At 40.0% G+C, this 21,635-nt stretch overlaps 1 protein-coding gene across 6 annotated transcripts in view; it reads left to right on the plus strand.

Moving 5' to 3' along the window:
* BBS4 (Bardet-Biedl syndrome 4) overlaps nucleotides 1–21,635 on the plus strand; it is a 103,262-nt gene that overhangs the window by 58,299 nt on the left and 23,328 nt on the right. For all 6 annotated transcript variants that reach the window (XM_037010107.2, XM_037010102.2, XM_037010104.2 and 3 more), the window contains exons 7-12: nucleotides 12,941–12,994; nucleotides 14,695–14,822; nucleotides 17,165–17,219; nucleotides 18,150–18,218; nucleotides 19,170–19,322; nucleotides 19,421–19,592. In XM_037010107.2, coding sequence (XP_036866002.2) covers nucleotides 12,941–12,994; nucleotides 14,695–14,822; nucleotides 17,165–17,219; nucleotides 18,150–18,218; nucleotides 19,170–19,322; nucleotides 19,421–19,592 — 631 coding nt within the window. The remainder of the gene's footprint in view (nucleotides 1–12,940; nucleotides 12,995–14,694; nucleotides 14,823–17,164; nucleotides 17,220–18,149; nucleotides 18,219–19,169; nucleotides 19,323–19,420; nucleotides 19,593–21,635) is intronic.

The raw sequence follows: 21,635 nt of genomic DNA on the forward strand, positions 1-21,635 counted from the left end.
TTTGTTTGTTGAGGTGTGTGAGCTCTTTATATATTCTGGACGTCAAGCCTTTATCAGATCTGTCATTTACAAATATATTCTCCTATACTGTAGGGTTCCTTTTTGTTCTATTGATGGTGTCTTTTGCTGTACTGAAGCTTTTCAGCTTAATAATAGTCCCACTTGTTCATTTTTGCTGTTGTTTTCCTTGCCCGGGGAGATATATTCAAGAAGAGGTCACTCATGTTTATGTCTAAGAGGTTTTTGCCTATGTTTTTTTTCCAAGAGTTTAATGGTTTCATGACTTACATTCAGGTCTTTGATCCATTTTGAATTTACTTTTGTGTATGGGGTTAGACAATGGTCCAGTTTCATTCTCCTACATGTAGCTGTCCAGTTTTGCCAGCAGCATCTCTTGAAGAGACTGTCATTTTGCCATTGTATGTCCATGGCTCCTTTATCAAATATTAATTGACCATATATGTTTGGGTTAATGTCTGGAGTCTCTAGTCTGTTCCACTGGTCTGTGGCTCTGTTCTTGTGCCAGTACCAAATTGTTTGATTACTATGGCTTTATAGTAGAGTTTGAAGTTGGGGAGTGAGATCTCCCCTACTTTATTCTTCTTTCTCAGGACTGCTTTGGCTATTCGGGGTCTTTGGTGTTTCCATATGAATTTTTGAATCAATACAGTTCTTATGGCACTATTACTTACTTATTTTTTATTAAGGTGTCATTGATAAACCATCTTATGAAGGTTTCACATAAGCAACATTGTGGTTACTACATTCACCCATGTTATCAAGTCACCCTCAACACCCCATTGCAGTCACTGTCCGTCAGTGTAATAAGATACTATAGAGTCACTACCTGTCTTCTCTGCTATACTGTCTTCATTGTGACCCCACACACACCATGTGCACCAATCATGACACCCCACAATCCCCTTCTCCCTTCCTCCCCACCAACCCTCCACAACCCCTTCCCTTCAGTAACGTTTTTCCCTTCTTGGAGTCTGTGAGTCTGCTGCTGTTTTGTATTGCTTTGTTGTTATAATCCATAAATGAGTGAAAACGTTAGGTACTTGTCTTTCTCTGCCTGGTTTATTTCACGAAGCATAATACCCTCCAGCTCCATCCATGTTCTTGCAAATGGTAGGATTTGTTTTTTTCTTAAGTTTGAATAATACTCCACTGTGTATATGTACCACATGTTCTTTATCCATTCATCTACTGATGGACACTTAGGTTGCTTCCGTATCTTGACTATTGTAAATAGTGCTGCGATAATCATAGGGGTGCATATTTTTGAATCAGGGATCTTTTTGAATAAGGGATCTTGCTTTCTTTGGGTAAGTTCTTAGAGGTGGAATTCCTGGGTCAAATGGTATCTCTATTTTTAGTTTTTTGAGGAACGTCCATATTGCTTTCCATAATGGTTGAACTAATTTACATTCCCACCAGCAGTGTAGGAGCATTCCCCTTTCTCCACATCCTTGCCAACATTTGTTGTTGCTTGTCTTTTTTTATTTTATTTTATTTATTTTATTTTTCCAGTTTTTTGAAATATAGTTGATGTACAACATGTAAGTTTAAGATAATGCAATCTGTTAAGTTCATTCACTTATATATTGCAAGCTGATTACTATCCTAGCATTAGCTAACACCTGCATCACTTCACATAATTACCATTTCCTTTTTTTTATTTTTTATTTTTATTTATTTTGTTATCATTAATCTATAATTACATGAAGAACATTATGTTTACTAGGCTCTCCCCTACCCCAAGTCCCCACCACACACCCCATTACAGTCACTGTCTGTCAGCATAGTAAGATGTTGTGGAATCACTACTTGTCTTCTCTGTGTTGTGTTGCTTGTCTTTTGCATGTTGGCCATCCTTACTGGTGTGAGGTGATACCTTATTGTGGTTTGAATTCCCATTTCCCTGATGATTAGTAATGTGGAGCATCTTTTAATGTGCCTGTTGGCCATCTGAATTTCTTTGGAGAAATGTCTGTTCAGATCCTCTGCCCATTTTTTAGTCGGATTATTTGCTTTTTGAGTATTGAGGCATGTGAGTTCTTTATATATTTTGGATGTTAACCCCTTGCTAGATATGTGGTTTATGAATATATTGTTCCATGCTGTAGGATGTCTTTTTGTTTTACTGATGGTGTCCTTTGCTGTTCAGAAGCTTCTTGGTTTGATGTAGTTCCATTTGTTTATTTTTGCTTTTGTTTTCCTTGCCTGAAGAGATGTGTTCAGGAAAAAAATTGCTCATGTTTATATTCAAGAGATTTTTGCCTATGTTTTCTTATAAGAGTTTTATGGTTTCATGAGTTACATTCAGGTCTTTGATCCATTTCAAGTTTACTTTTGTGTATGGGGTTAGACAATGATCCAGTTTCATTCTCTTGCATGTAGCTGTCTAGTTCTGCCAACTCTATTTGTTAAAGGGGCTGCCATTTCCCCCATTGTATGTCCATGGTGCCTTTATCGTATATTAGTTGACACTGTATGCTAGGGTTTATATCTGAGCTCTCTATTCTGTTCCGTTGATCTCTGGGTCTGTTCTTGTGCCAGTATCAAATTGTCTTGATTACTGGGTCTTTGTAGTAGAGCTTGAAGTTGGGGAGCATAATCCCCCCAGATTTATTCTTCCTTCTCAGGATTGCTTTGACTATTCAGAGTCTTTCATGGATCCATATGAATTGTAGAACTATTTGTTCTAGTTCATTGAAGAATGCTCTTTGCATTTTGATAGGGATTGTATTGAAGCTGTAGTTTGCTTTAGGCAGGATGGCCATATTGACAATATTAATTCTTCTTATCCATGAGCACAGGATGTATTTCCCTTTATTGTTGTCTTCTTTAATTTGTCTCATGAGTGTCTTGTAGTTTTCAGGGTATAGGTCTTTCACCTCCTTGTTTAGGCTTATTCCTAGGTATTTTTTTCTTCTTGATGTAGTTGTAACTGGAATTGTTTTCTGATTTCTCTTTCTGCTAGTTTAGTGTAAAGGAATGCAACAGATTTCTGTGTATTAATTTTGTATCCTGCAACTTTCCTGAATTCAGTTATTAGTTTTAGTAGTTTTGGCATGGATTCTTTACAGTTTGTTATGTACAATATCATGTCACCTGCAAACAGTGACAGTTTAACTTCTTCCTTATCAATTTGGATGCCTTTTATTTCTTTGTGTTGTCTGATTGCAGTGGTGAGGACCTCCAGAACTAAGTTGAATAAAAGTGGGGAGAGTGGGCATCCTTGTCTTGTTCCTGATCTTAGAAGAAAAGCTTTCGGCTTCTTGCTGTTCAATATAATGTTGGCTGTGGGTTTATGATATATGGCCTTTATTATGTTGAGGTACTTGCCCTCTATTCCCATTTTGCTGAGAGTTTTTATCATGAATGGATGTTGAACTTTGTCAAATGCTTTTTCAGCATCTATGGAGATGATCATGTGGTTTTTGTCTTTCTTTTTGTTGATGTGGTGGATGATGTTGCTGGACTTTCAAATGTTGTACCATCCTTGCATCCCTGGGATGAATCCCACTTGGTCATTGTGTACGATCCTTTTGATGTATTTTTGAATTTGGTTTGCTAATATTTTGTTGAGTATTTTTGCATCTATGTTCATCAAGGATATTGGTCTGTAGTTTTCTTTTTTGGTGGGGTCTTTGCCTGGTTTTGGTATTAGGGTGATGTTAGCTTCATAGAATGAGTTTGGGAGTATCCCCTCCTCTTCTATTTTTTGGAAAACTTTAAGGAGAATGGGTATTATGTCTTCCCTGTATGTCTGATAAAATTCTGAGGTGAATCCATCTTGCCCAGGGGTTTTGTTCTTTGGTAGTTTTTTGATTACCGCTTCAATTTCGTTGCTGGTAATCGGTCTGTTTAAATTCTCTGTTTCTTTCTGGGTCAGTCTTGGAAGGTTGTATTTTTCTAGGAAGTTGTCCATTTCTCTTAGGTTTCCAAGCTTGTTAGCATATAGGTTTTCATAGTACTCACTAATAATTCTTTGTATTTCTGTGGGATCCGTCGTGATTTTTCCTTTCTCGTTTCCTCTACTGTTGATTTGTGTTGACTCTCTTTTCCTCTTAATAAGTCCGGCTAGAGGCTTATCTATTTTGTTTATTTTCTCGAAGAACCAGCTCTTGGTTTCATTGATTTTTGCTATTGTTTTATTCTTCTCAATTTTATTTATTTCTTCTCTGATCTTTATTATGTCCCTCCTTCTGCTGACCTTAGGCCTCATTTGTTCTTTTTCCAATTTCGTAATTGTGACATTAGACCATTTGTTTGGGATTGTTCTTCCTTTTTTAAATGTGCCTGGATTGCTATATACTTTCCTCTTAAGACTGCTTTTGCTGTGTCCCACAACAGTTGGGGCTTTGTGTTGTTGTTGTCATTTGTTTCCATATATTGCTGGATCTCCATTTGGATTTGGTCATTGATCCCTTGATTATGTTGGACCATGTTGTTAAGCCTCCATGTGTTTGTGAGCCTTTTTGCTTTCTTTGTAAAGTTTATTTCTAGTTTTATGCCTTTGTGGTCTGAAAAGTTGGTTGGTAGGATTTCAATCTTTTGGAATTTACTCAGGCTCTTTTTGTGGCCTAGTATGTGGTCTATTCTGGAGAATGTTCCATGTGCACCTGAGAAGAATGTGTATCCTGTTGCTTTTGGATGTAGAGTTCTGTAGATGTCTATTAGGTCCATCTGTTCAAGTGTGTTGTTCAGTGCCTCTGTGTCCTTACTTATTTTCTGTCTGGTGAATCTGTCCTTTGGAGTGAGTGGTGTGTTGAAGTCTCCTAGAGTGAATGCATTGTATTCTATTTCCTCCTTTAGTTCTGTCAGTATTTGTTTCAGGTATGTTGGTGCTCCTGTATTGGGTGCATATATATTTATAATGGTTATATCCTCTTGTTGGACTGAGCCCTTTATCATTATGTAATGTCCTTCTTTGTCTTTTGTTACTTTATTTTGAAGTCTGTTTTGTCTGATACCAGAATTGCAACACCTGCTTTCTTCTCTCTGTTGTTTGCATGAAATATCTTTTTCCTTCCCTTGACTTTAAGTCTGTGCATGTCTTTGGGTTTAAGGTGAGTCTCTTGTAAGCAGCATATGGATGGATCTTGCTTTTTTATCCATTCTATTACTCTGTGTCTATTGATTGGTGCATTCAGTCCATTTACATTTAGGGTGATTATTGAGAGGTATGAACTTATTGCCATTGCAGGCTTAAGTTTGTGGTTACCAAAGGTTCAGGGTTAGCTTCTTTACTATCTTACTGTCTAACTTAACTTGCTTGTTGAGCTATTATAAACGTGGTCTGATGATTCTTTATTTCTCTCCCTTCTTATTCCTCCTCCTCCCTTCTTCATATGTTGGGTGTTTTGTTCTGTGCTCTTTTTAAGAGTGCTCCCATCTAGAGCAGTCCCTGTAGGATGCCCTGTAGAGGTGATTTGTGGGAGGCAAATTCCCTCAACTTTTGCTTGTCTTGGAATTGTTTAATCCTTCATATTTAAATGATATTCGTGCTGGATACAGTAGTCTTGGCTCGATGCCCTTCTGTTTCATTGCATTAAGTATATCATGCCATTCTCTTCTGGCCTGTAGGGTTTCTGTTGAGAAGTCTGATGATAGCCCGATGAGTTTTCCTTTGTAGGTAACCTTTTTTTTTCTCTCTGGCTGCCTTTAATACTTTGTCCTTGTCTTTGGTCTTTGCCATTTTAATTATTATGTATCTTGGTGTTGCCCTCCTTGGATCCCTTGTCATGGGTGTTCTATGTACCTCTGTGGTCTGAGAGGCCATTTCTTCCCCTAGTTTGGGGAAGTTTTCGGCAATTATTTCTTCAAAGACACTTTCTATCCCTTTTTCTCTCTCTTCTTCTGGTACCCCTATACTGCGGAAATTGTTCCTTTTCGATTGGTCACTCAGCTCTCTTAGAATTCTTTCTTTCCTGGAGATCCTTTTATCTCTCTCTACATCAGCTTCTCTGCATTCCTGTTCTCTGTTTTCTAGTCCATTAATGGTCTCTTGCAACTCATCCATTCTGTTTTGAAGTCCTTCCAGAGCTTGTTTTATTTCTGTATTCTCCTTCCTTAGTTCTTGCATATTTCTCTGCAAGCCCATCAGCATGGTTATGACTTTTGTTTTGAATTCTTTTTCAGGAAGACTGGTTAAATCTATCTCCCCAGGTTCCTTCTCAGGGGAAGATGTAGCAGATGCCAAAGCTGTCTGGGTTAGTCTTGTCTGGATCATATTTTTTTGCCTTTTCATGTTGACAGGTGCTATTGACTGTCAGCTGGGAGGGCCAAACTTTTCACTTGCTACTGGCCTTTCTTTACTGGGACAACTGTGGCCCCTAGTGGCTTGTGTTGGGTAATTGTGTGTAGACTGGGTCTTTGTGTCTTGCCCGCGGATATGGAGAAAACTCCCTTTCTGAGGGCGGGGCTTGCCTTAGGCTGCTTCTCTGCTTTCCCAGCGCCTGGAGGGGTAATGGACGGGGGCACGGGGTTGTTTGGCTGTTTACCTCCTTGAGGGGTCTCAGAGCTGTTGCCCAGGGGGTTAGTGCACCTGGTTTTCCCTGTAATTTCCAGCCACTGGACTGTGACCTTTGTTGTTTCTGTCCAGCTGTTATGTCCCTGTCCCTTTAAGCCTTTCCAAAAGCACTCACTTTTCTTTGTCACAGGGGCATCAGCTTCGGAACCCGCTCAGAGGTCTTGCTGCCCAATTTCCCTAGTTTCCAGCCCTCCATGTACGCACTGTGTCTGCACTTTGGTGCGGGTGGCTGGGGCTGGGTGTTTAGCAGTCCTGGGCTCCCTCTCCCTCCCTCTGGGAGCTGGGGGGAGGTGTGCTCGGGTCCCGCCGGGCCAGGGCTTGTATCTTACCCCCTTTCACCAAGCGCTGGGCTCTCGCATGAGTGGATGTAGTCTGGCTGTTGTCCTGTGTCTTCTGGTTTGTCTTTTAGGATTAGTTGTATTTGTTGTATTTTTAAAAATATATATGTTTTTGGGAGGAGATTCCCACTGTCCTACTCATGCCGCAATGTTGGCTTCGCCTCCCCCTCGAAAGTTGTATTTTTTTAGAAAGTTGTCCATTTTAGATTTTCCAGTTTCTTAGCCTGTAATTTTTCATAGTATTCTGTAATAATTCTTTGTATTTTTGTTATGTCTGCGGTGATTTTTTTCCTTTCTCATATCTGATTCTGTTTATGTGAGTAGTCTCTTTTTTTCCTGATACATCTGTCTAGGGATTTTTCTAGAACCAGCTCCTGGTTTCATTGATTCTTTCAATTGTTTTATTCTCCATTTATTTCTGCTCCATTCTTAATTATGTCCCTCCTTCTACTGACTTTGGGCCTCATTTGTTCTTGTTTTCTTAGTTTCATTAATTGTGAGTTTAGACTGTTCATTTGGGATTGATTGTCTTCTTTCTTGAGGCAACCCTGTATTGCAATGTACTTCCCTCATAGACCGGCCTTTGCTGCATCCCAGAGATTTTGGGGTGTTGAGTTGTTTTCATTTGTCTCTATATATTGCTTGATCCCTGTTTTTGTTTGGTCATTGATCCACTGATTCTGTTGTGAAGCCTGCATGTGTTTGTGGGCATTTTTGTTTTGTTTGCATAATTTATTTCTAGTTTCACATCTGTGTGGTCTGAGAGGCTGGTTGGTACAATTTCAGTCCTTTTGAATTTGCTGAGGTTCTTTTTGTTGCCTAGAATGTGATCTATTCTGGAAAATGTTCCATGTGCACTTGAGAAGAGTATGTATCCTGGTGCTTTTGGGTGAAGTGTTCAGTAGATGTCTGTTAGGTCCAATGTGTTTTTCATTGCCTCTGTGTCCATACTGACTTTCTGTCTGGTTGCTGTGTCTTTTGGAGTGAGTGGTGTGTTGAAGTCCCTAAAGTGAATACATTGCATTCCATTTCACCCCTTTAATTCTGTTAGTATTTGTTTCATGTATGTAGGTGCTTCTTTGTTGGGTGCATGTATATTTATAATGGTTATATCCTCTTGTTGGAGTGATCCCTTTGTCATTATGTAATGTTCTTCTTTATCTCTTGTTACTTTCTATGTTTTGATGTCTTTTGTCTGATACAAGTACTGGAACTCCTGCTTTTTTCTCCCTATTATTTGCATGAAATATCTTTTTCCATCCCTTTACTTTTAGTCTGTGTATGTTTTTGGGTTTGAGGTGAGTCTTTTGTAAGCAGCATATAGATGGGTCTTGCTTTTTCATCCATTCTGTTACTCTGTGTCTTTTGATTGGTGCATTCAGTCCATTTACATTTTGGGTGATTATCAATAGATAGGTACTTATTGCCATTGCAGGCTTTGGATTTGTGGTTACCAAAGGTTCAAGGGTAGCTTCTTTACTATCTAACTGTCTAACTTTAACTCAGTTATTATGATATTATAAACACAGTCTGATTATTTATTTCTCTCTCTTTTTCTTCTTCTTCCACTCTTTATATGTTAGATGTTTTGTTCTGTTCTCTTTTGTGCTTCCCTTCACTGCTTTTGTGGATAGCTGATTTTATTTTTTTGCCTTTAGTTAGTATTTGGTTGGTCTGCTTTCTTTGCTGTGATTTTATTTTCTCTGGTGACATCTATTTAGCCTTAGGAGTACTTACATGTAGAGTAGTCCCATTAAAATACTCTGTAGAGGTGGTTTGTGGGAGGCAAATTCCCTTAGCTTTTGCTTATCTGGATATTGTTTAATCCCTCCTTCAAATTTAAATGATAATCTTGGTGGATTGAGTATTCTTGGTTGGAGGCCCTTCTCTTTCAATGCATTAAATATATCATGCCATTCTTTTCTGGCCTGTAAGGTTTCTGTTGAAAAGTCTGATGATAGCCTGACGGGTTTTCCTTTGTAGGTGATGTTTTTTCTCTCTCTGGCTGTCTTTAATACCCTGTCCTTGTCTTTGACCTTTGCCATTTTAATTATTATATATCTTGGTGTTGTCCTTCCTGGGTCCCTTGTGTTGGGAGATCTCTGCACCTCCATGGCTTGAGAAACTATCTCTTTCCCCAGATTGGGGAAGTTTTCAGCAGTTACTTCCTGAAAGACACTTTCTATCTCTTTTTCTCTCTCTTCTTCTTCTCGTACCCCTATAATACGAATATTGTTCGGTTTGAATTGGTCACACATTTCTCTCAGTATTCTTTCATTCTTAGGGAGGAGCCTCTACATTACACCTTTGTGGCTGCCATAGGCGCTGTGGCCCTCCAGCCGGCCTGGCTCGATCACGGGACAGCAGGTTTGCAGCCTGTGCCAGCCAGGAGGAAGGAGCAGCGGGCTGCGCATTGCAGTGGGGGCCTCAGTGCTTTGTCGCCAGCCAGCATGCTGTATTGCTTGAAGCTCGCGAAATCTCCCAGTCTGCTGGGCTGTGTGTGCCAGGATGACTTTTCCCACCTGTCCTTTCTCCTGAGCAGCAATCTCTGTGTGATCCTTGTCCTTTAGTGCCCCTCTCACTGTTGAGAAGTCTTCCAAAGTGCCTGCCTTTCTTTTTTCCTGGAGCAACTGGGTGTGTGTATCTGTTCTCCACAAGCAGCTGGAATCTAAGTCTCTCCGAGTACTCTGCCTGTCTGTGCTTTCCAACCCCACTAATCTGCTGAGCACCATGTAATGTGGGTATGTGCTCCTGGGGAAGATCTCCAGGGCTTCTGGGTGTTCAGAAGTCCTAAGCTTCTATTCCCTTCCTGCTCCATTTTTCTTCCTCCTGCCTTTGAGCTGGTGGGAGAGGGCTTGGGTCCCACTGGATCACAGCTTTGCTACTTTACCCTTTTCCATGAGGTTTTCGCTTTTCCCCAGATGTAGGCAGTCTGTCACAGTGTTCTTGCTGGTTGCTCTTTCAGGATTAGTTGTATTCGCTGTATCTTCTTGTTATATGTGGTTTTGGGAGGTTTCTTCTTCACTTCTCATGTTGCCATCTTTTCTTCCCCAGATCGGCAGTATTATTTTTATGTGTATGAATTTGTTAGTCACTTTTCTTCTGTAGCTCTGAATATTGAGATGTTTAAATCTTTATGCCACTCAGTATTTTATAGCTAAAAGTCAAAGTGAAGCTACTTTAGAAAAGGAAAATTCATTTACTCTTTCATTCATGTAGTCATTCTTTCAAGAAATGAATGTGTACTATGTACCAGGCACTGGTATATGCCCTGGGGATGCAAAGATAGATTGTGGATTATGGGACAATCAGCTAGAATGGGAAATACAGGATGAAAGAGTAGTGAGTTTTTGGAGATGGTGATAACAAATCAGTTACATACTCTGTCTTTCAATAGGTTATGGACTTGATAAGTTTTAGCTTTTAGTAGGATATCTAAATTGAGATGTGTCCCATGTGGTTGGATATAAAAATCGGAGACTAGAGTATTCTGGGCTATAGATAGACACTTTGGAGTCAACAACATAAAGGTGATAATTAAAACCATGAAATTCAATGAGATCACTCTGCAATGAGCGAAAGATGGAACATTGGAAAAAAAGTTTTAATGGAGTTAGCTGAAGAGAAAAAATGGGGGGGTAAGGAAGTGACACTGGAGCGATCAGGATCACAGAAAGAATGTAGAATATCTGTTAGTCCGTGTAGTCGGTTGAAAGAACTTACTTGGTATCACTGACTCGCCTGAGATAACTCTTCCTTTGGTGCCAGGAAAGGTGCTCATTCCCCCGTAGGCATTCTGCATCCTGCATGCTTCATACGTGCCCATGAGCTGCAGAAAACCTTGTGGTCCTATTTTCTTGGACTCATCAGGGCATTCCAGAGTCTGGCTGCAACAGGGGAGTAATAATTCCTCCTTCCATTATCTCATTTGACTTTTGAAACAGCTGTGTTGAGTAAGGAAAATTTCCCCCATTGATAGGTGAGAGAGCTGAGGCTTCGAGAGATGGAATGACTTGCTGATGAATGCATAGCAAGGTAGTGGCAGAAACAGAGCTAGAACTCGGGCCTAGAATCTATGATTCCTCACTTTAGGCCTATGTCTTTCCATTGTCCCAGCTACCTTTGCAGGGTGTCTGCTGGATTCCTCCCCACGGAAGGAGGATTTAACTCTAATTTGTTCCATTTTCCTTTGCCGTCAGTTTGCTGATGCCATATTACTGCTGCTTTCTCAAATAACATCTATGACAAATGAGTTTTAAAAGTAAGTTGTTAGTTGACTTTCATTATACTTAAAGGGCAAGTAGGGCTACATTTCTTCCCTCTTTAGCTCCATTGTACATTCTTATGGGTTCAGAAGTGGAAGGTACACAGGTGTGGGAGACTGTCCTGAGTTCAAGTCTTAGTGCTTTGCAATGTATGGACATTATTTGAATCATGACTTAAGAAAAAATTTTTTAAATCTGAGGCATTTATGTGACCATCAGAAATTTGAACATTATTCAATATCTGATATTAAATAGTTGTTAATATTTTTATTTTTTAGGTATGATAATAGTATTGTAGGTAGTTTAAGAAAAAGAACCTTTTAAAAATACATACTGAAATTATTTGTGGATGAAATGAAATTTGCTTACAAAAGCAGTGGGATAGATAGATGGGGGTATCAATTATATGGTTTTGGGGGCAGAATGATAAGTACATGGTGATTTTGTCTACATTTATATATGGTTGAGATTCTCCTTAATATTTAGGCCTATAAAAAGAGAAAAAATCCCAGTGCTAACCCTTTGTCTTAACTTAGGCAAACTACTTAACATCTCTTAGCTTCAGTTTTCCCATCTCTAAAATCAGAATTGTTACAATTTACAAATTTGCTAGGAAAGTTAATATGTATGAAAAACATCTGGCATAGAGCCTGTAGTGAAGTAGGTAACCAATCAATAGTCACTATTTTGTTGTTTTTTAGGAAACTTGGAACGTTAAATCATTTATTGTCTCTGGTCCGAGTCCCATGTTTCTTTAGACAGTAACATTTCTGAGTTTGAATGTGCTTCCACACCTCTTTACTACTAAGAAGGTCCTTACTGTTTCCCAAGAGCAGTTTCCTCACCCTTGCTTTCTCCTTTCTCTAAAGCTCCTTAAATAAAGGGAGATTTAATTTAAAGGGAATTTGAGAGATTCTACAGAACTCAAGGTCAGGAAGAACAAGTTGGTTTTGCAGTAAACTAGAACTGGAAAGCTGTCAGTAACCAAGGTAGCTACTCTGCATTTCTGCTTCACTTTTTATTTCTTCATATCAGTGATTGCCAAACTTTTTGTAAAGGGCCAGTTAGTAAATATTTTAAGCTTTGTGGTTTTTATATAGTCTGTGTTGCAGCTACTTACTTTCTGAAGTTCCAGTGTGAAAGAGCCATAGAGAATAAGTAACAAATGGTTGTGTCTGTGTTCCAATAAAACTTTATTTATAAAAACAGGCAGAGGATGGATTTGGTCCCTGGACTTCAGTTTGCTGACCTCTGCTGTAGGCTTCTACAAACTCTGTCCAATTACATATATTCCATCGTGGTGGAATGGCACCCTTCAGATGGCACTGTCAGTCCCCAAATTCATATCATCTAGTGAATTCCTGGATTCCTAGGAGAAGGAATCTGATTGACATATACACCCCTCGCCCACCACACACACACCTATCTCCTTAGTGGTAGAGGCTGTGGGTAGCCTCTTCTAAGAAGAGGGCACAAAGGTATGGGCAGTAGGTAGCAGTTAGTTAGAGAAAAAGGTATGAAGATGGGCTGGGTGTATATTCCCCAAAGATCCAGGAAGATCTACTGTTTATTCTGTTTTTATCTCTTATAATCTGTAGGGGTTTTTTTTAATATTAAAGAACCCATTTTGTAGAATTAAGTATTATTTGAGCATGAAATCTAGTCAAAAAGTAATTGTAGCACATATTTTACACTTTAAACTGCTGAACAACAACAACTTGTAGATGCCTATTGTTTTACTGTAACGTTTACTTTGGAATTTACACCTAAGCTGTTTTCCTTTCTTTTGTGCATAGGAGATCTGCCATAACCTAGGAGTTTGCTACATTTATCTGAAACAATTCAACAAGGTAATTTGTAGAAATGGTAGTGGCAGTTGAGAAGGCTGACCAGGGATTTCTGAGGGTGCGCTTGTGAGAGAGGTGCCTCTGCTCATTTTGTACTGTAGTGATTCTTGGAAGTAAATATTCAAAGTTTCACATGCATTTATTCCATTTTTATTCTCATTTGTTGATATCCATCTCGTCTTTTTTCTGCTGTTAATAAAAAATGAAAAATTATAGAAATATTATAAGAGACTGATTATCTAATTGCTTTTCTCCTTTCTTATTTTTCTCCACTTCCAGTTTAATTTCCCAATATAGAAATAAATGTTCAGTAAAATTTAGACATCTTAAAAGTGTGATCATGACATTATATTATGTGAATTATATTATGCTCTGATGGCACTGATTTTAGTTTTTAAGGATATTGGAAATTAATTTTAAGTGGATCTGATTTCTGAGAGTCTCAGTTTTTAAGGTTATTTTCCATGTGAGAATTTATATTTCATTTTGATTAAGCTGTAGGCCCTTAAGTCTCATATATCAGATAAAACATTTGAGCCTATCTTTGGTAGTTGGGTAAAGGAAACATGTATATATCTTGGTTGAAGGGTGAGCTAAATTATGGAGAGCTCTGAAAGATAATATATATTATAATGGGGGGTTAGGTCGAGTTTCCTTCATAAAGCTCCCACCTAGTAATTGTGAAGTTTTATTCTTCTTAATGCCAACAGGACTGAGAATCTGAGTTGGTTAATACCCATATGACAATGTTTAATTTGTGTCAGTTTGCAAACTGATGCCACCTAATCTCTCTCAGGGGTGTGAATAAATAGTACATCAGCTGTTGAGGTGTAAGAGTAACTTATTCTCCTTTGAGATCTATAATACATAACTAATATATATAAATAAAAAATATCTATTTAGTGGGTCCCTTAGGTTTTCTGGGCAGATCAGCAGTGTTATATACTTGGTTAGGAGAGTTTTCTCTTCAGAAGATATTCCAAGGAAATACATTTCTAGTCACAAGATTATTCTAAGCTAGAGCAGAGGTGGCTTTGGTCTTTAGTCAGATCTATACTGAGAAGAAGGAAAATTATGTTTAGATTTTCTGTAAAGCTAACAACAAATACAGTACTTGTCATTTATGTAAATATTTGTTGAATCAATAACTAGGTGAATCCATTTTGATCATTTACTAGGATACAAGCTCTTCTAGAGCAAGGAGTCTGTTAGCTTTGGTATACCGAGCACCTAGAACCACAGGCACTCAATGAATACATGTTGAGTAAATAAATGAGAACAGTCCATTCATTCGTTTATCAAAATATTGGTGAGAAAAATGAGACCCACCTTGGGGAGGGCTGTACAAGTACAACTGGTCAGCAGTGCAGCGGGCCTGGAGTTTGGGGCAGTACTGTGTACTGTGCAATGATGTCCCCTTCGACTTACGGAGTATGAAGACCAGGAAGCAGAAAACACTAAAAAGAACTAATCATCTCATGCAAACGTCCCCAAGTAGCTCTAGAGGCAGACATCCCACACGGCCAGTTGTCGTGTCAGCAAGCACAGTTTTGGCATGTTCTGCTTTTTTTTGGGTAGTGGGGCTATTTCTCGAAATGGTGAGGTTCCTGCATTGGTATAGCAGGAGCTCTCTTTCGCCATACAGAGCCCGTTGCCCTTTCACGGTAGTGATTTGGTTCTCTTTACTTCATCAATCTTGTTAGGCACAAGACCAGTTGCACAATGCCTTACATCTTAATCAGCATGATCTGACTTATATAATGCTGGGGAAGATCCACTTGCTGGAGGGAGATTTGGACAAGGCCATCAAAATCTACAAGAAAGCAGTAGAGTAAGTCTATCTGTTTTCTTTAAAGCAGTGAGAAACAAACAAAAAAAGGAAGCTGAAATATGGGCTCCCAAGCCTAGGATGGAATATGTGTGACTGATTACTAGTTGTAGGAGTAAGAGGAAAGGTTAAGCTAAAGTTAAGAGCTCCCAAATGGCTTAAATATGAAAGACTTGTATTTATTTCTCACCTGTCAATCTAGCTGGTCTAGTCTACCTAGCTGGGCAGCTTTGCTCCACAAGGTTGGTTAAGGATCCAGGTTCCTTATTAACCCACCATTCCTTAGGTTGTTTCACCTCCATAGTTGAAGTTGACTTACTGACCATCCATGTTCCAGTCTATGGTGACGGAGGTGGTACAGGAAACTAAGTACCAAGTAAGGAGCTTCAAGTGTGTTTTACATGGCCTAGTAGTTGCATACATTGTTTGTGCTCACATTCCATGATTCAAAATTAGTGAGTTGGTCACACTTAGCTGTAAGGGAGGTGGGCACACGTGCCCCCCAAGAAAGAGAACTGATTTGAGAGTCAGCTGGCAGCCTGCCATTGTGGTTTTAAATATAGCAGATCTTGTGTTGCCAGAGACGTTAGGGACAGAAATTGCCTCAGTCAGTAATAAACATCTGGCCTTATTAACATGAGACAAATATCTTGTTTTTTAAAAGATCATCAGAGTAGGCCAAACTCCTGTTGGTGATGGAACTAACTGGCTTCCCCAGGACGGAGTTCCATGTCCCCTCTCTAGGGACACATGCTACCTTGGCTTTTCTGTATAGGGTCGCTCTCGTCTCATTCAAGTGGGATAGCTGTGGCAGAAGGCTTTAGTATTTGTTTGGTCACTTAACAGAATGTCTGATATGTGGTTCAAGGCTGTATTATTCCTGATAATTAGACTCTGAACTAAACTTAGATTTCTGTTAATTTGTTATTTACCTTGTCTTCTACCATGGTAGTAACTTTTCTGGTTATATCAGTCATCATGCTGCTTTCTGAATTTTCTTCAACCACAGTTTGTGTCTAATGAAAGACATAAAAATCCCTTGGTTTTGTTAAGCTGCAAGAGACGTTCGTCATCAAGAGGCTAAGTTCATATGTACAAATAGGAAGGAGCCCATGTAGCACATGTTAAGCTTCTGTAGAAGCCTTGATCCCTCACCCCTGCCTTCTAGAAGTTGGCTCTTTGAGATTAGCTCATATAAATCTGAAGGGTGACATTCATCCGGTGGCTGGTCAAGGACTTAAGTCACTAAAATTCCCAAAGGAGAAAAGGGAACGTCTTAACATTTAGAGCCTCATACTGAGAATGGAGAGAATATTGTTTATGACCCACAGCTTTGGAGGTAATAGTCATGTTTTGGTGGGGGATAGATGCTATCAGAATCATGGAAGTTACTTAATTGGTTTGGGGGCATGGAGTGATCAAAGTGGATATTTATTGTGGCAGAAAGTGGTGGGCAAATACTCATTTGAACTAGTAAGTGAGCTTTGTTTGGCCAGCTAGCCTCCCCTGGTTGGGGGTCTGGTCCCTCAGGTTCTGGTCTCCTTATAGGTAACCAGCACTCTACCTCAGTCCTTAGAAGCTGGAAACATTGTTCCTCGCAGATTGGCGCTTTCACTGCTGAAGCTGCCTGGTGATTCTGCAGTCAATGCTCAGCTCACTGTTGCTCCGGCTTTGCGACAAAGACAAGTAACAGTGAGGGATTGGGAAAGCAGATAATCTTTTACTTAACCAGCACTCCCCAAAGTTTGCTCCCCAAAGCCAATGGCTAATTCTTTCCTAGAGCTGATATGTGTCTTCCTTCTTTTGTTTAATTTGGCCGCTTACTATGGCTTTTTGGTTAATGTAGAGAGAAAAGCGTGAGGGCCCTTGGGATCCTAAATTGTGTGGAAAATGCTGCTGGCTGGCGTAATTGTGAATACAGTGAGAACAGGAAGAAAAAAAAGAAGTCCCACAATAGAGAACTTACTAAAACTATGTGTGTTCTAGACTGAGATGGTTTATGAAGCTTTCTTTAATTCTATCAGTGTAATCAAGACAGTCACAAAATGTTGTGTTGGTTCTTTTTTAGGACTATGCACTAAGAAAAGGTCCTGAGTAAGGAGTCTGGATTCTAAGCATCATTTCTTTCTTGCTGAGCAGTATTCCCTGTAGCCAGGGTTGAGATGTCCTAATCTTTGAAAGGAAATTCCTAAATCACCTTTGGGAATTTCCATGGGAAGTGGGAGGCACAGTGGCTGGTGTCTCAGGTGTTATGCTAGAGCACGTTACTACATGCGTGTATCCCAGTGTCTTTCACATACATCTTGTTTCCCTCTGAATAACTCTATGTTGATATCTGTGTGCAGGTTCTCACCAGAAAATACAGAACTTCTTACAACTTTAGGATTACTCTACTTACAGGTAATGAGAAATCTTTACTCATTCATGCATTGGTGTTAGAAATGCTTTTGGATTTGTGTGGATTATGGTTTTCTTGCATTTTGATTTTACTTTATCCCATATTACTAAAGGTCATGAAGCACATGAACCTTACTCTCTACATTTGATATTCTTTGTCTACCAAAGGAAGTAACTTAATTTTCTGCATTCAAATAAGAAGCAAATAAATCTGTTTGAGCCTAGTGCAATTATAATTCTTTTCCATTTCAAGGAAAGAGAATATATGAGAAATTACTGTGTGGTCAGGGGAGATACTGTGATACAAGTTAGCACTACTAGGGCTTCACCGCAAAGCCATTTTCTGTTGCTCCAGGTCCTACAGGAAAGAGAAGACAAAGCATTATCTAGAACAAGGCTACCCCCCTCCACATTCCTGAGTGTGAATGGCATTCTTTTAGCTCCGTCACTTCTCTGTACTAGCTTGAGGACCTGGGGCCCAGAGATCTGTGAGGCCTCTCCCTGCCATGCTCCCCACCAACTCTCCAGGCAGCCAGCTCAGCGGGTCCTGCCTCCAGCTCCACCCCTACCGTGGTCTGTTTCCTTTTCCTTTAAAAGGAATCAGGAAATTGGCCTCAGGGGAGATGAGACTAACCAGCCCATTTCCTGCCAAGAAACATGAGTGTGGAGTCAGCACTAGTGTGACAGAGATGGTTCCTGGTAAATAGATTACTTCGACCTTATCAGAAGACAAATCAACAAAATACAGGGTGGTGGAGGCAGCAGGAACACCCACAAATGTGTGGATTTATTTGATTATCTGTAGCTTTTTTTTGTCAAGAGAACTCATCAACGTTAGGGTGTTTCTGTTCAGGGTGTGGCTGGCCAGACTCCTTAACTGCTTCCCTCCCCATAATTATCCCCCATAATTCTCTGGTTTGCTTTTTCTCCAAGCTCGGCATTTACCAGAAGGCATTTGAACATCTTGGAAATGCACTAACTTATGACCCCACCAACTATAAGGTATGCTGGGCTCTCCTGCCCCAGAGCCTTTATATCCATGGTCACACTGTTCTTAGAGATGCTCTGACCCTAAAAGCGTTTTGAATACCTGAGAAATTACCTTTTTCTTAGAAAATTATCAATGAAAGTGGCTTTTCTTACTTGAAAATATTGTAGTGTGTTGGTACTCTGCTTCTTGTTTTCTAAAAGCTGTGACTTGTGCAGAAAGTGAAATTATAGTGCTTGTAAAGTTTTATGTGTTATTTAGGACATTAGCAAAGTCTCCACAACTATCAAAAACAACTTTGGTGCAATGACTTCTAGATTCTTAATGAATTTGTGATTATAATTCTTGTGCAGCTACGATTTTGGGGATGAGATCATCAAGTGGATAAATACCATTTAGGGGGAGGTACAGCAAAACAGCCTGTTGAAAGATGCGGACTAAGCTCTGTCTGGGGAGTCGTCCCAGCCTGACTCATCAGCTCCCCACCTCGACAGCGTTCCTTGGAGAAGTGACAGGGCAGGACTGGTGACGCCTGAAGCTGACTTACCCTCTGTCCTGCGGCAGAAGGAGCTGTGTCTTACCTGGCCAGAGACAGGAGTACTTGAGTTGTCTAGAGCACTTCGTAGGGGCTGCAGGGAACAGATTAAAGGCACTTTTTACCTAAAGGGCCCCGATATTCTGAAATACTGATTTCCTGGGCCAGAGGTGGGAAACAGATGAGCTGGGCACAGTCAGTCAGTGACATTTCTGTCTTTTTCTGTACTGTGCCAAAGGGAGCCGCAGTGGGGGTGTGGGGACATTCCTCATGAGCATTTGGCTCAATTGATTAAATACATTCTGGAGAAAGGTTTTCAGACATAATCTATGCTGATGGGCCTGCTGAGTACCTACCCAGCGAGGCTACTTCACTGCGATAGTCTGTTGGGGTAACTGAATCACCAACTGTCCTCGTCCTGTGTTTTTAGGCCATCTTGGCAGCAGGCAGCATGATGCAGACCCACGGAGACTTTGATGTTGCCCTGACCAAATACAGAGTGGTAGCTTGTGCTGTTTCAGAAAGCCCTCCACTTTGGAATAACATTGGAATGTGTTTCTTTGGCAAAAAGAAATATGTGGCAGTAAGTTTCTTCTTGTCTTCCTTGTTTGTTTCATATGCAGTTATTGGCTCTGTCAGGCTTGACCCAGCCTCTCAGTGAGCGCCTCCTCTTTCCTGCAGGCTATCAGCTGCCTGAAACGAGCCAATTACTTGGCGCCCTTCGATTGGAAGATTCTATATAATCTGGGCCTTGTCCACCTGACCATGCAGCAGTATGCATCAGCTTTCCATTTTCTCAGTGCAGCCATCAGCTTCCAGCCGAGGATGGGGGAGCTCTACATGCTCTTGGCTGGTAAGAGATATTTATGTGCAGGACCCCCTCCACAGTCTGTAATGAGGGAAACAGGAATTAGAATTATAGGGGACTTGTAGCAATTATAAGGAAGTATAGGAGAGGTAAATGTCTCACAGAAGTCATTCCCTTGCATATCCCATAGAAATCTGGATTACTGTCATAGAGCTTGAAAAAATATGAAAAAAAAAGTTGACAAAGCACCTGTTTACTTCTAACTCGGGGGGATTTCACTCAGAAATCAACAGGTTAAATCAAGATCATCCCTGGTTCATCATTTGCCAATTTTTTCTCTTGGCTTGACAGTTCATTTATATACATATTAATCTAACTAAGTTCCAGATATTAAGTGTTAATGAGCTTAGGCTTTAGGTAGGGTCCTGCATCCCCTGCTTAATTAGATTTATCTCATTGGGTTGATGGGAGGATTACATGATTTAATAACCAAAGAATATTAACTTGGTTTTAGTGTCATTATGTAATTGGTCTATTTTTATTGTTACTGTTACTATAAAAGTATTGACTAAATATTCTTTCTGGCAGATATTTCTTTATATACTATACTTACTAAATGTAAGCCCAAAGGCAGTTTCCATGGACACTGATCTTTGGGTGTTCCATTTTTTTTTTTTGATTTTTATACTTGATTTATATGTGAATCCCACATTTCTCCCTTATTATTATTATTATTTTTATAAAATGCTGCAGTGGTAGGTAGATGCAAGATAAAGGTAGAAAACATAGTTTAGTGTTGTAAGAGAGCAATTGTAGATGATCAGGTGTGTGCCTGTAGACTATGTGCTAATCCGAGCTAGACAAGGGCATTAAAACATCCACGGATGCAGAAGCTTTCTCTCAAAACAGGAGGGGAGGGGGTGAGGTTCTAAGCTTCACCACTGTTGTTCCCCGATTTCTCACCTGATGGCCCCCCTGCGACTGTGCCTGTCTTAGGTTGTTCCTCCCTTGAGGAATCTTACCCGTCTCTGGCTAACCAGTCATCTTCCGGGGCCATACAGGGAGATGTAAAGTTGGCAAGTGAGAGAGAAGCCATATTGTTTGAAAAGGTTAGCTTTTTACTTTTTTTTTTTCCTTATACAAATAAAACCACAATCTTTATTTTTTTATGGATATCATATTCTTCCCATAGAAATTTTTTAAAAGTTATTTATTCTTGACTTACAGTAATATTTGTTGAAAATGAACTTCTGACTATACTAATTCTAAAATTATAACAGAGTTGTAAACAAAAATCTGTTCTTATGCCAATGTCTTTCCACAATATACTCTGCTTCAGTGCTGGAAGGGCTGGGTCCATTGGACAGGAGATAAAGAAAACCTGGCAGGGTTGAAGCCCTGCCGTTGACAAGAGGCGTATTAATTATGTGAGGACATTCTGGGGAGATAGAGTTCAGCAGCAACTCAAAGAGAAAAGACTTGGGACTCTTCTTGGAACCAGAGATAGTCAAGGCAGTGGGTCACGTGAAAGTGAATGGAAGCTGCTTTCATTGCTCGAAGTCCAGCTGTGACTGGCACAGGTGCTCTGGGCTAAAGGAAGGAAGAGTCAGGCTGGAGCACAGGGACATGCCGAGGAGCAAAGACACGGGATTTCCCCTTCCCTTCCAGTCTGCTGCCAGGAGCAGTGGCAGGCATCTCTCAGTTTGGGATTAGGGTCCCAACTGCAATCCCATTCCAGGCGCTGTTTGGTGAATTCATTTCATACTAATGCCGGAAAATGGGCTCTGGGGGTAAGCCAGACCTGGATTAACATCATGGCTCTACCACATATGAGTTCTTTAATGTTGATTTATTTTTTATTTTTTTATTTTTTGAGAGGGCATCTCTCATATTTATTGATCAAATGGTTGTTAACAACAATAAAATTCTGTATAGGGGGGTCAATGCTCAATGCACAACCATTAATCCACCTCAAGCCTAATTCTCGTCAGTCTCCAATCTTCTGAAGCATAACGAACAGGTTCTTACATGGTGAACGAATTCTTACATAGTGAGTAAGTTCTTACATGGTGAACAGTGCAAGGGCAG

The sequence above is a fragment of the Manis javanica genome, chromosome 8 (assembly GCF_040802235.1).
Source record: "Manis javanica isolate MJ-LG chromosome 8, MJ_LKY, whole genome shotgun sequence".
NCBI classification, from domain to species: Eukaryota; Metazoa; Chordata; class Mammalia; order Pholidota; family Manidae; genus Manis; species Manis javanica.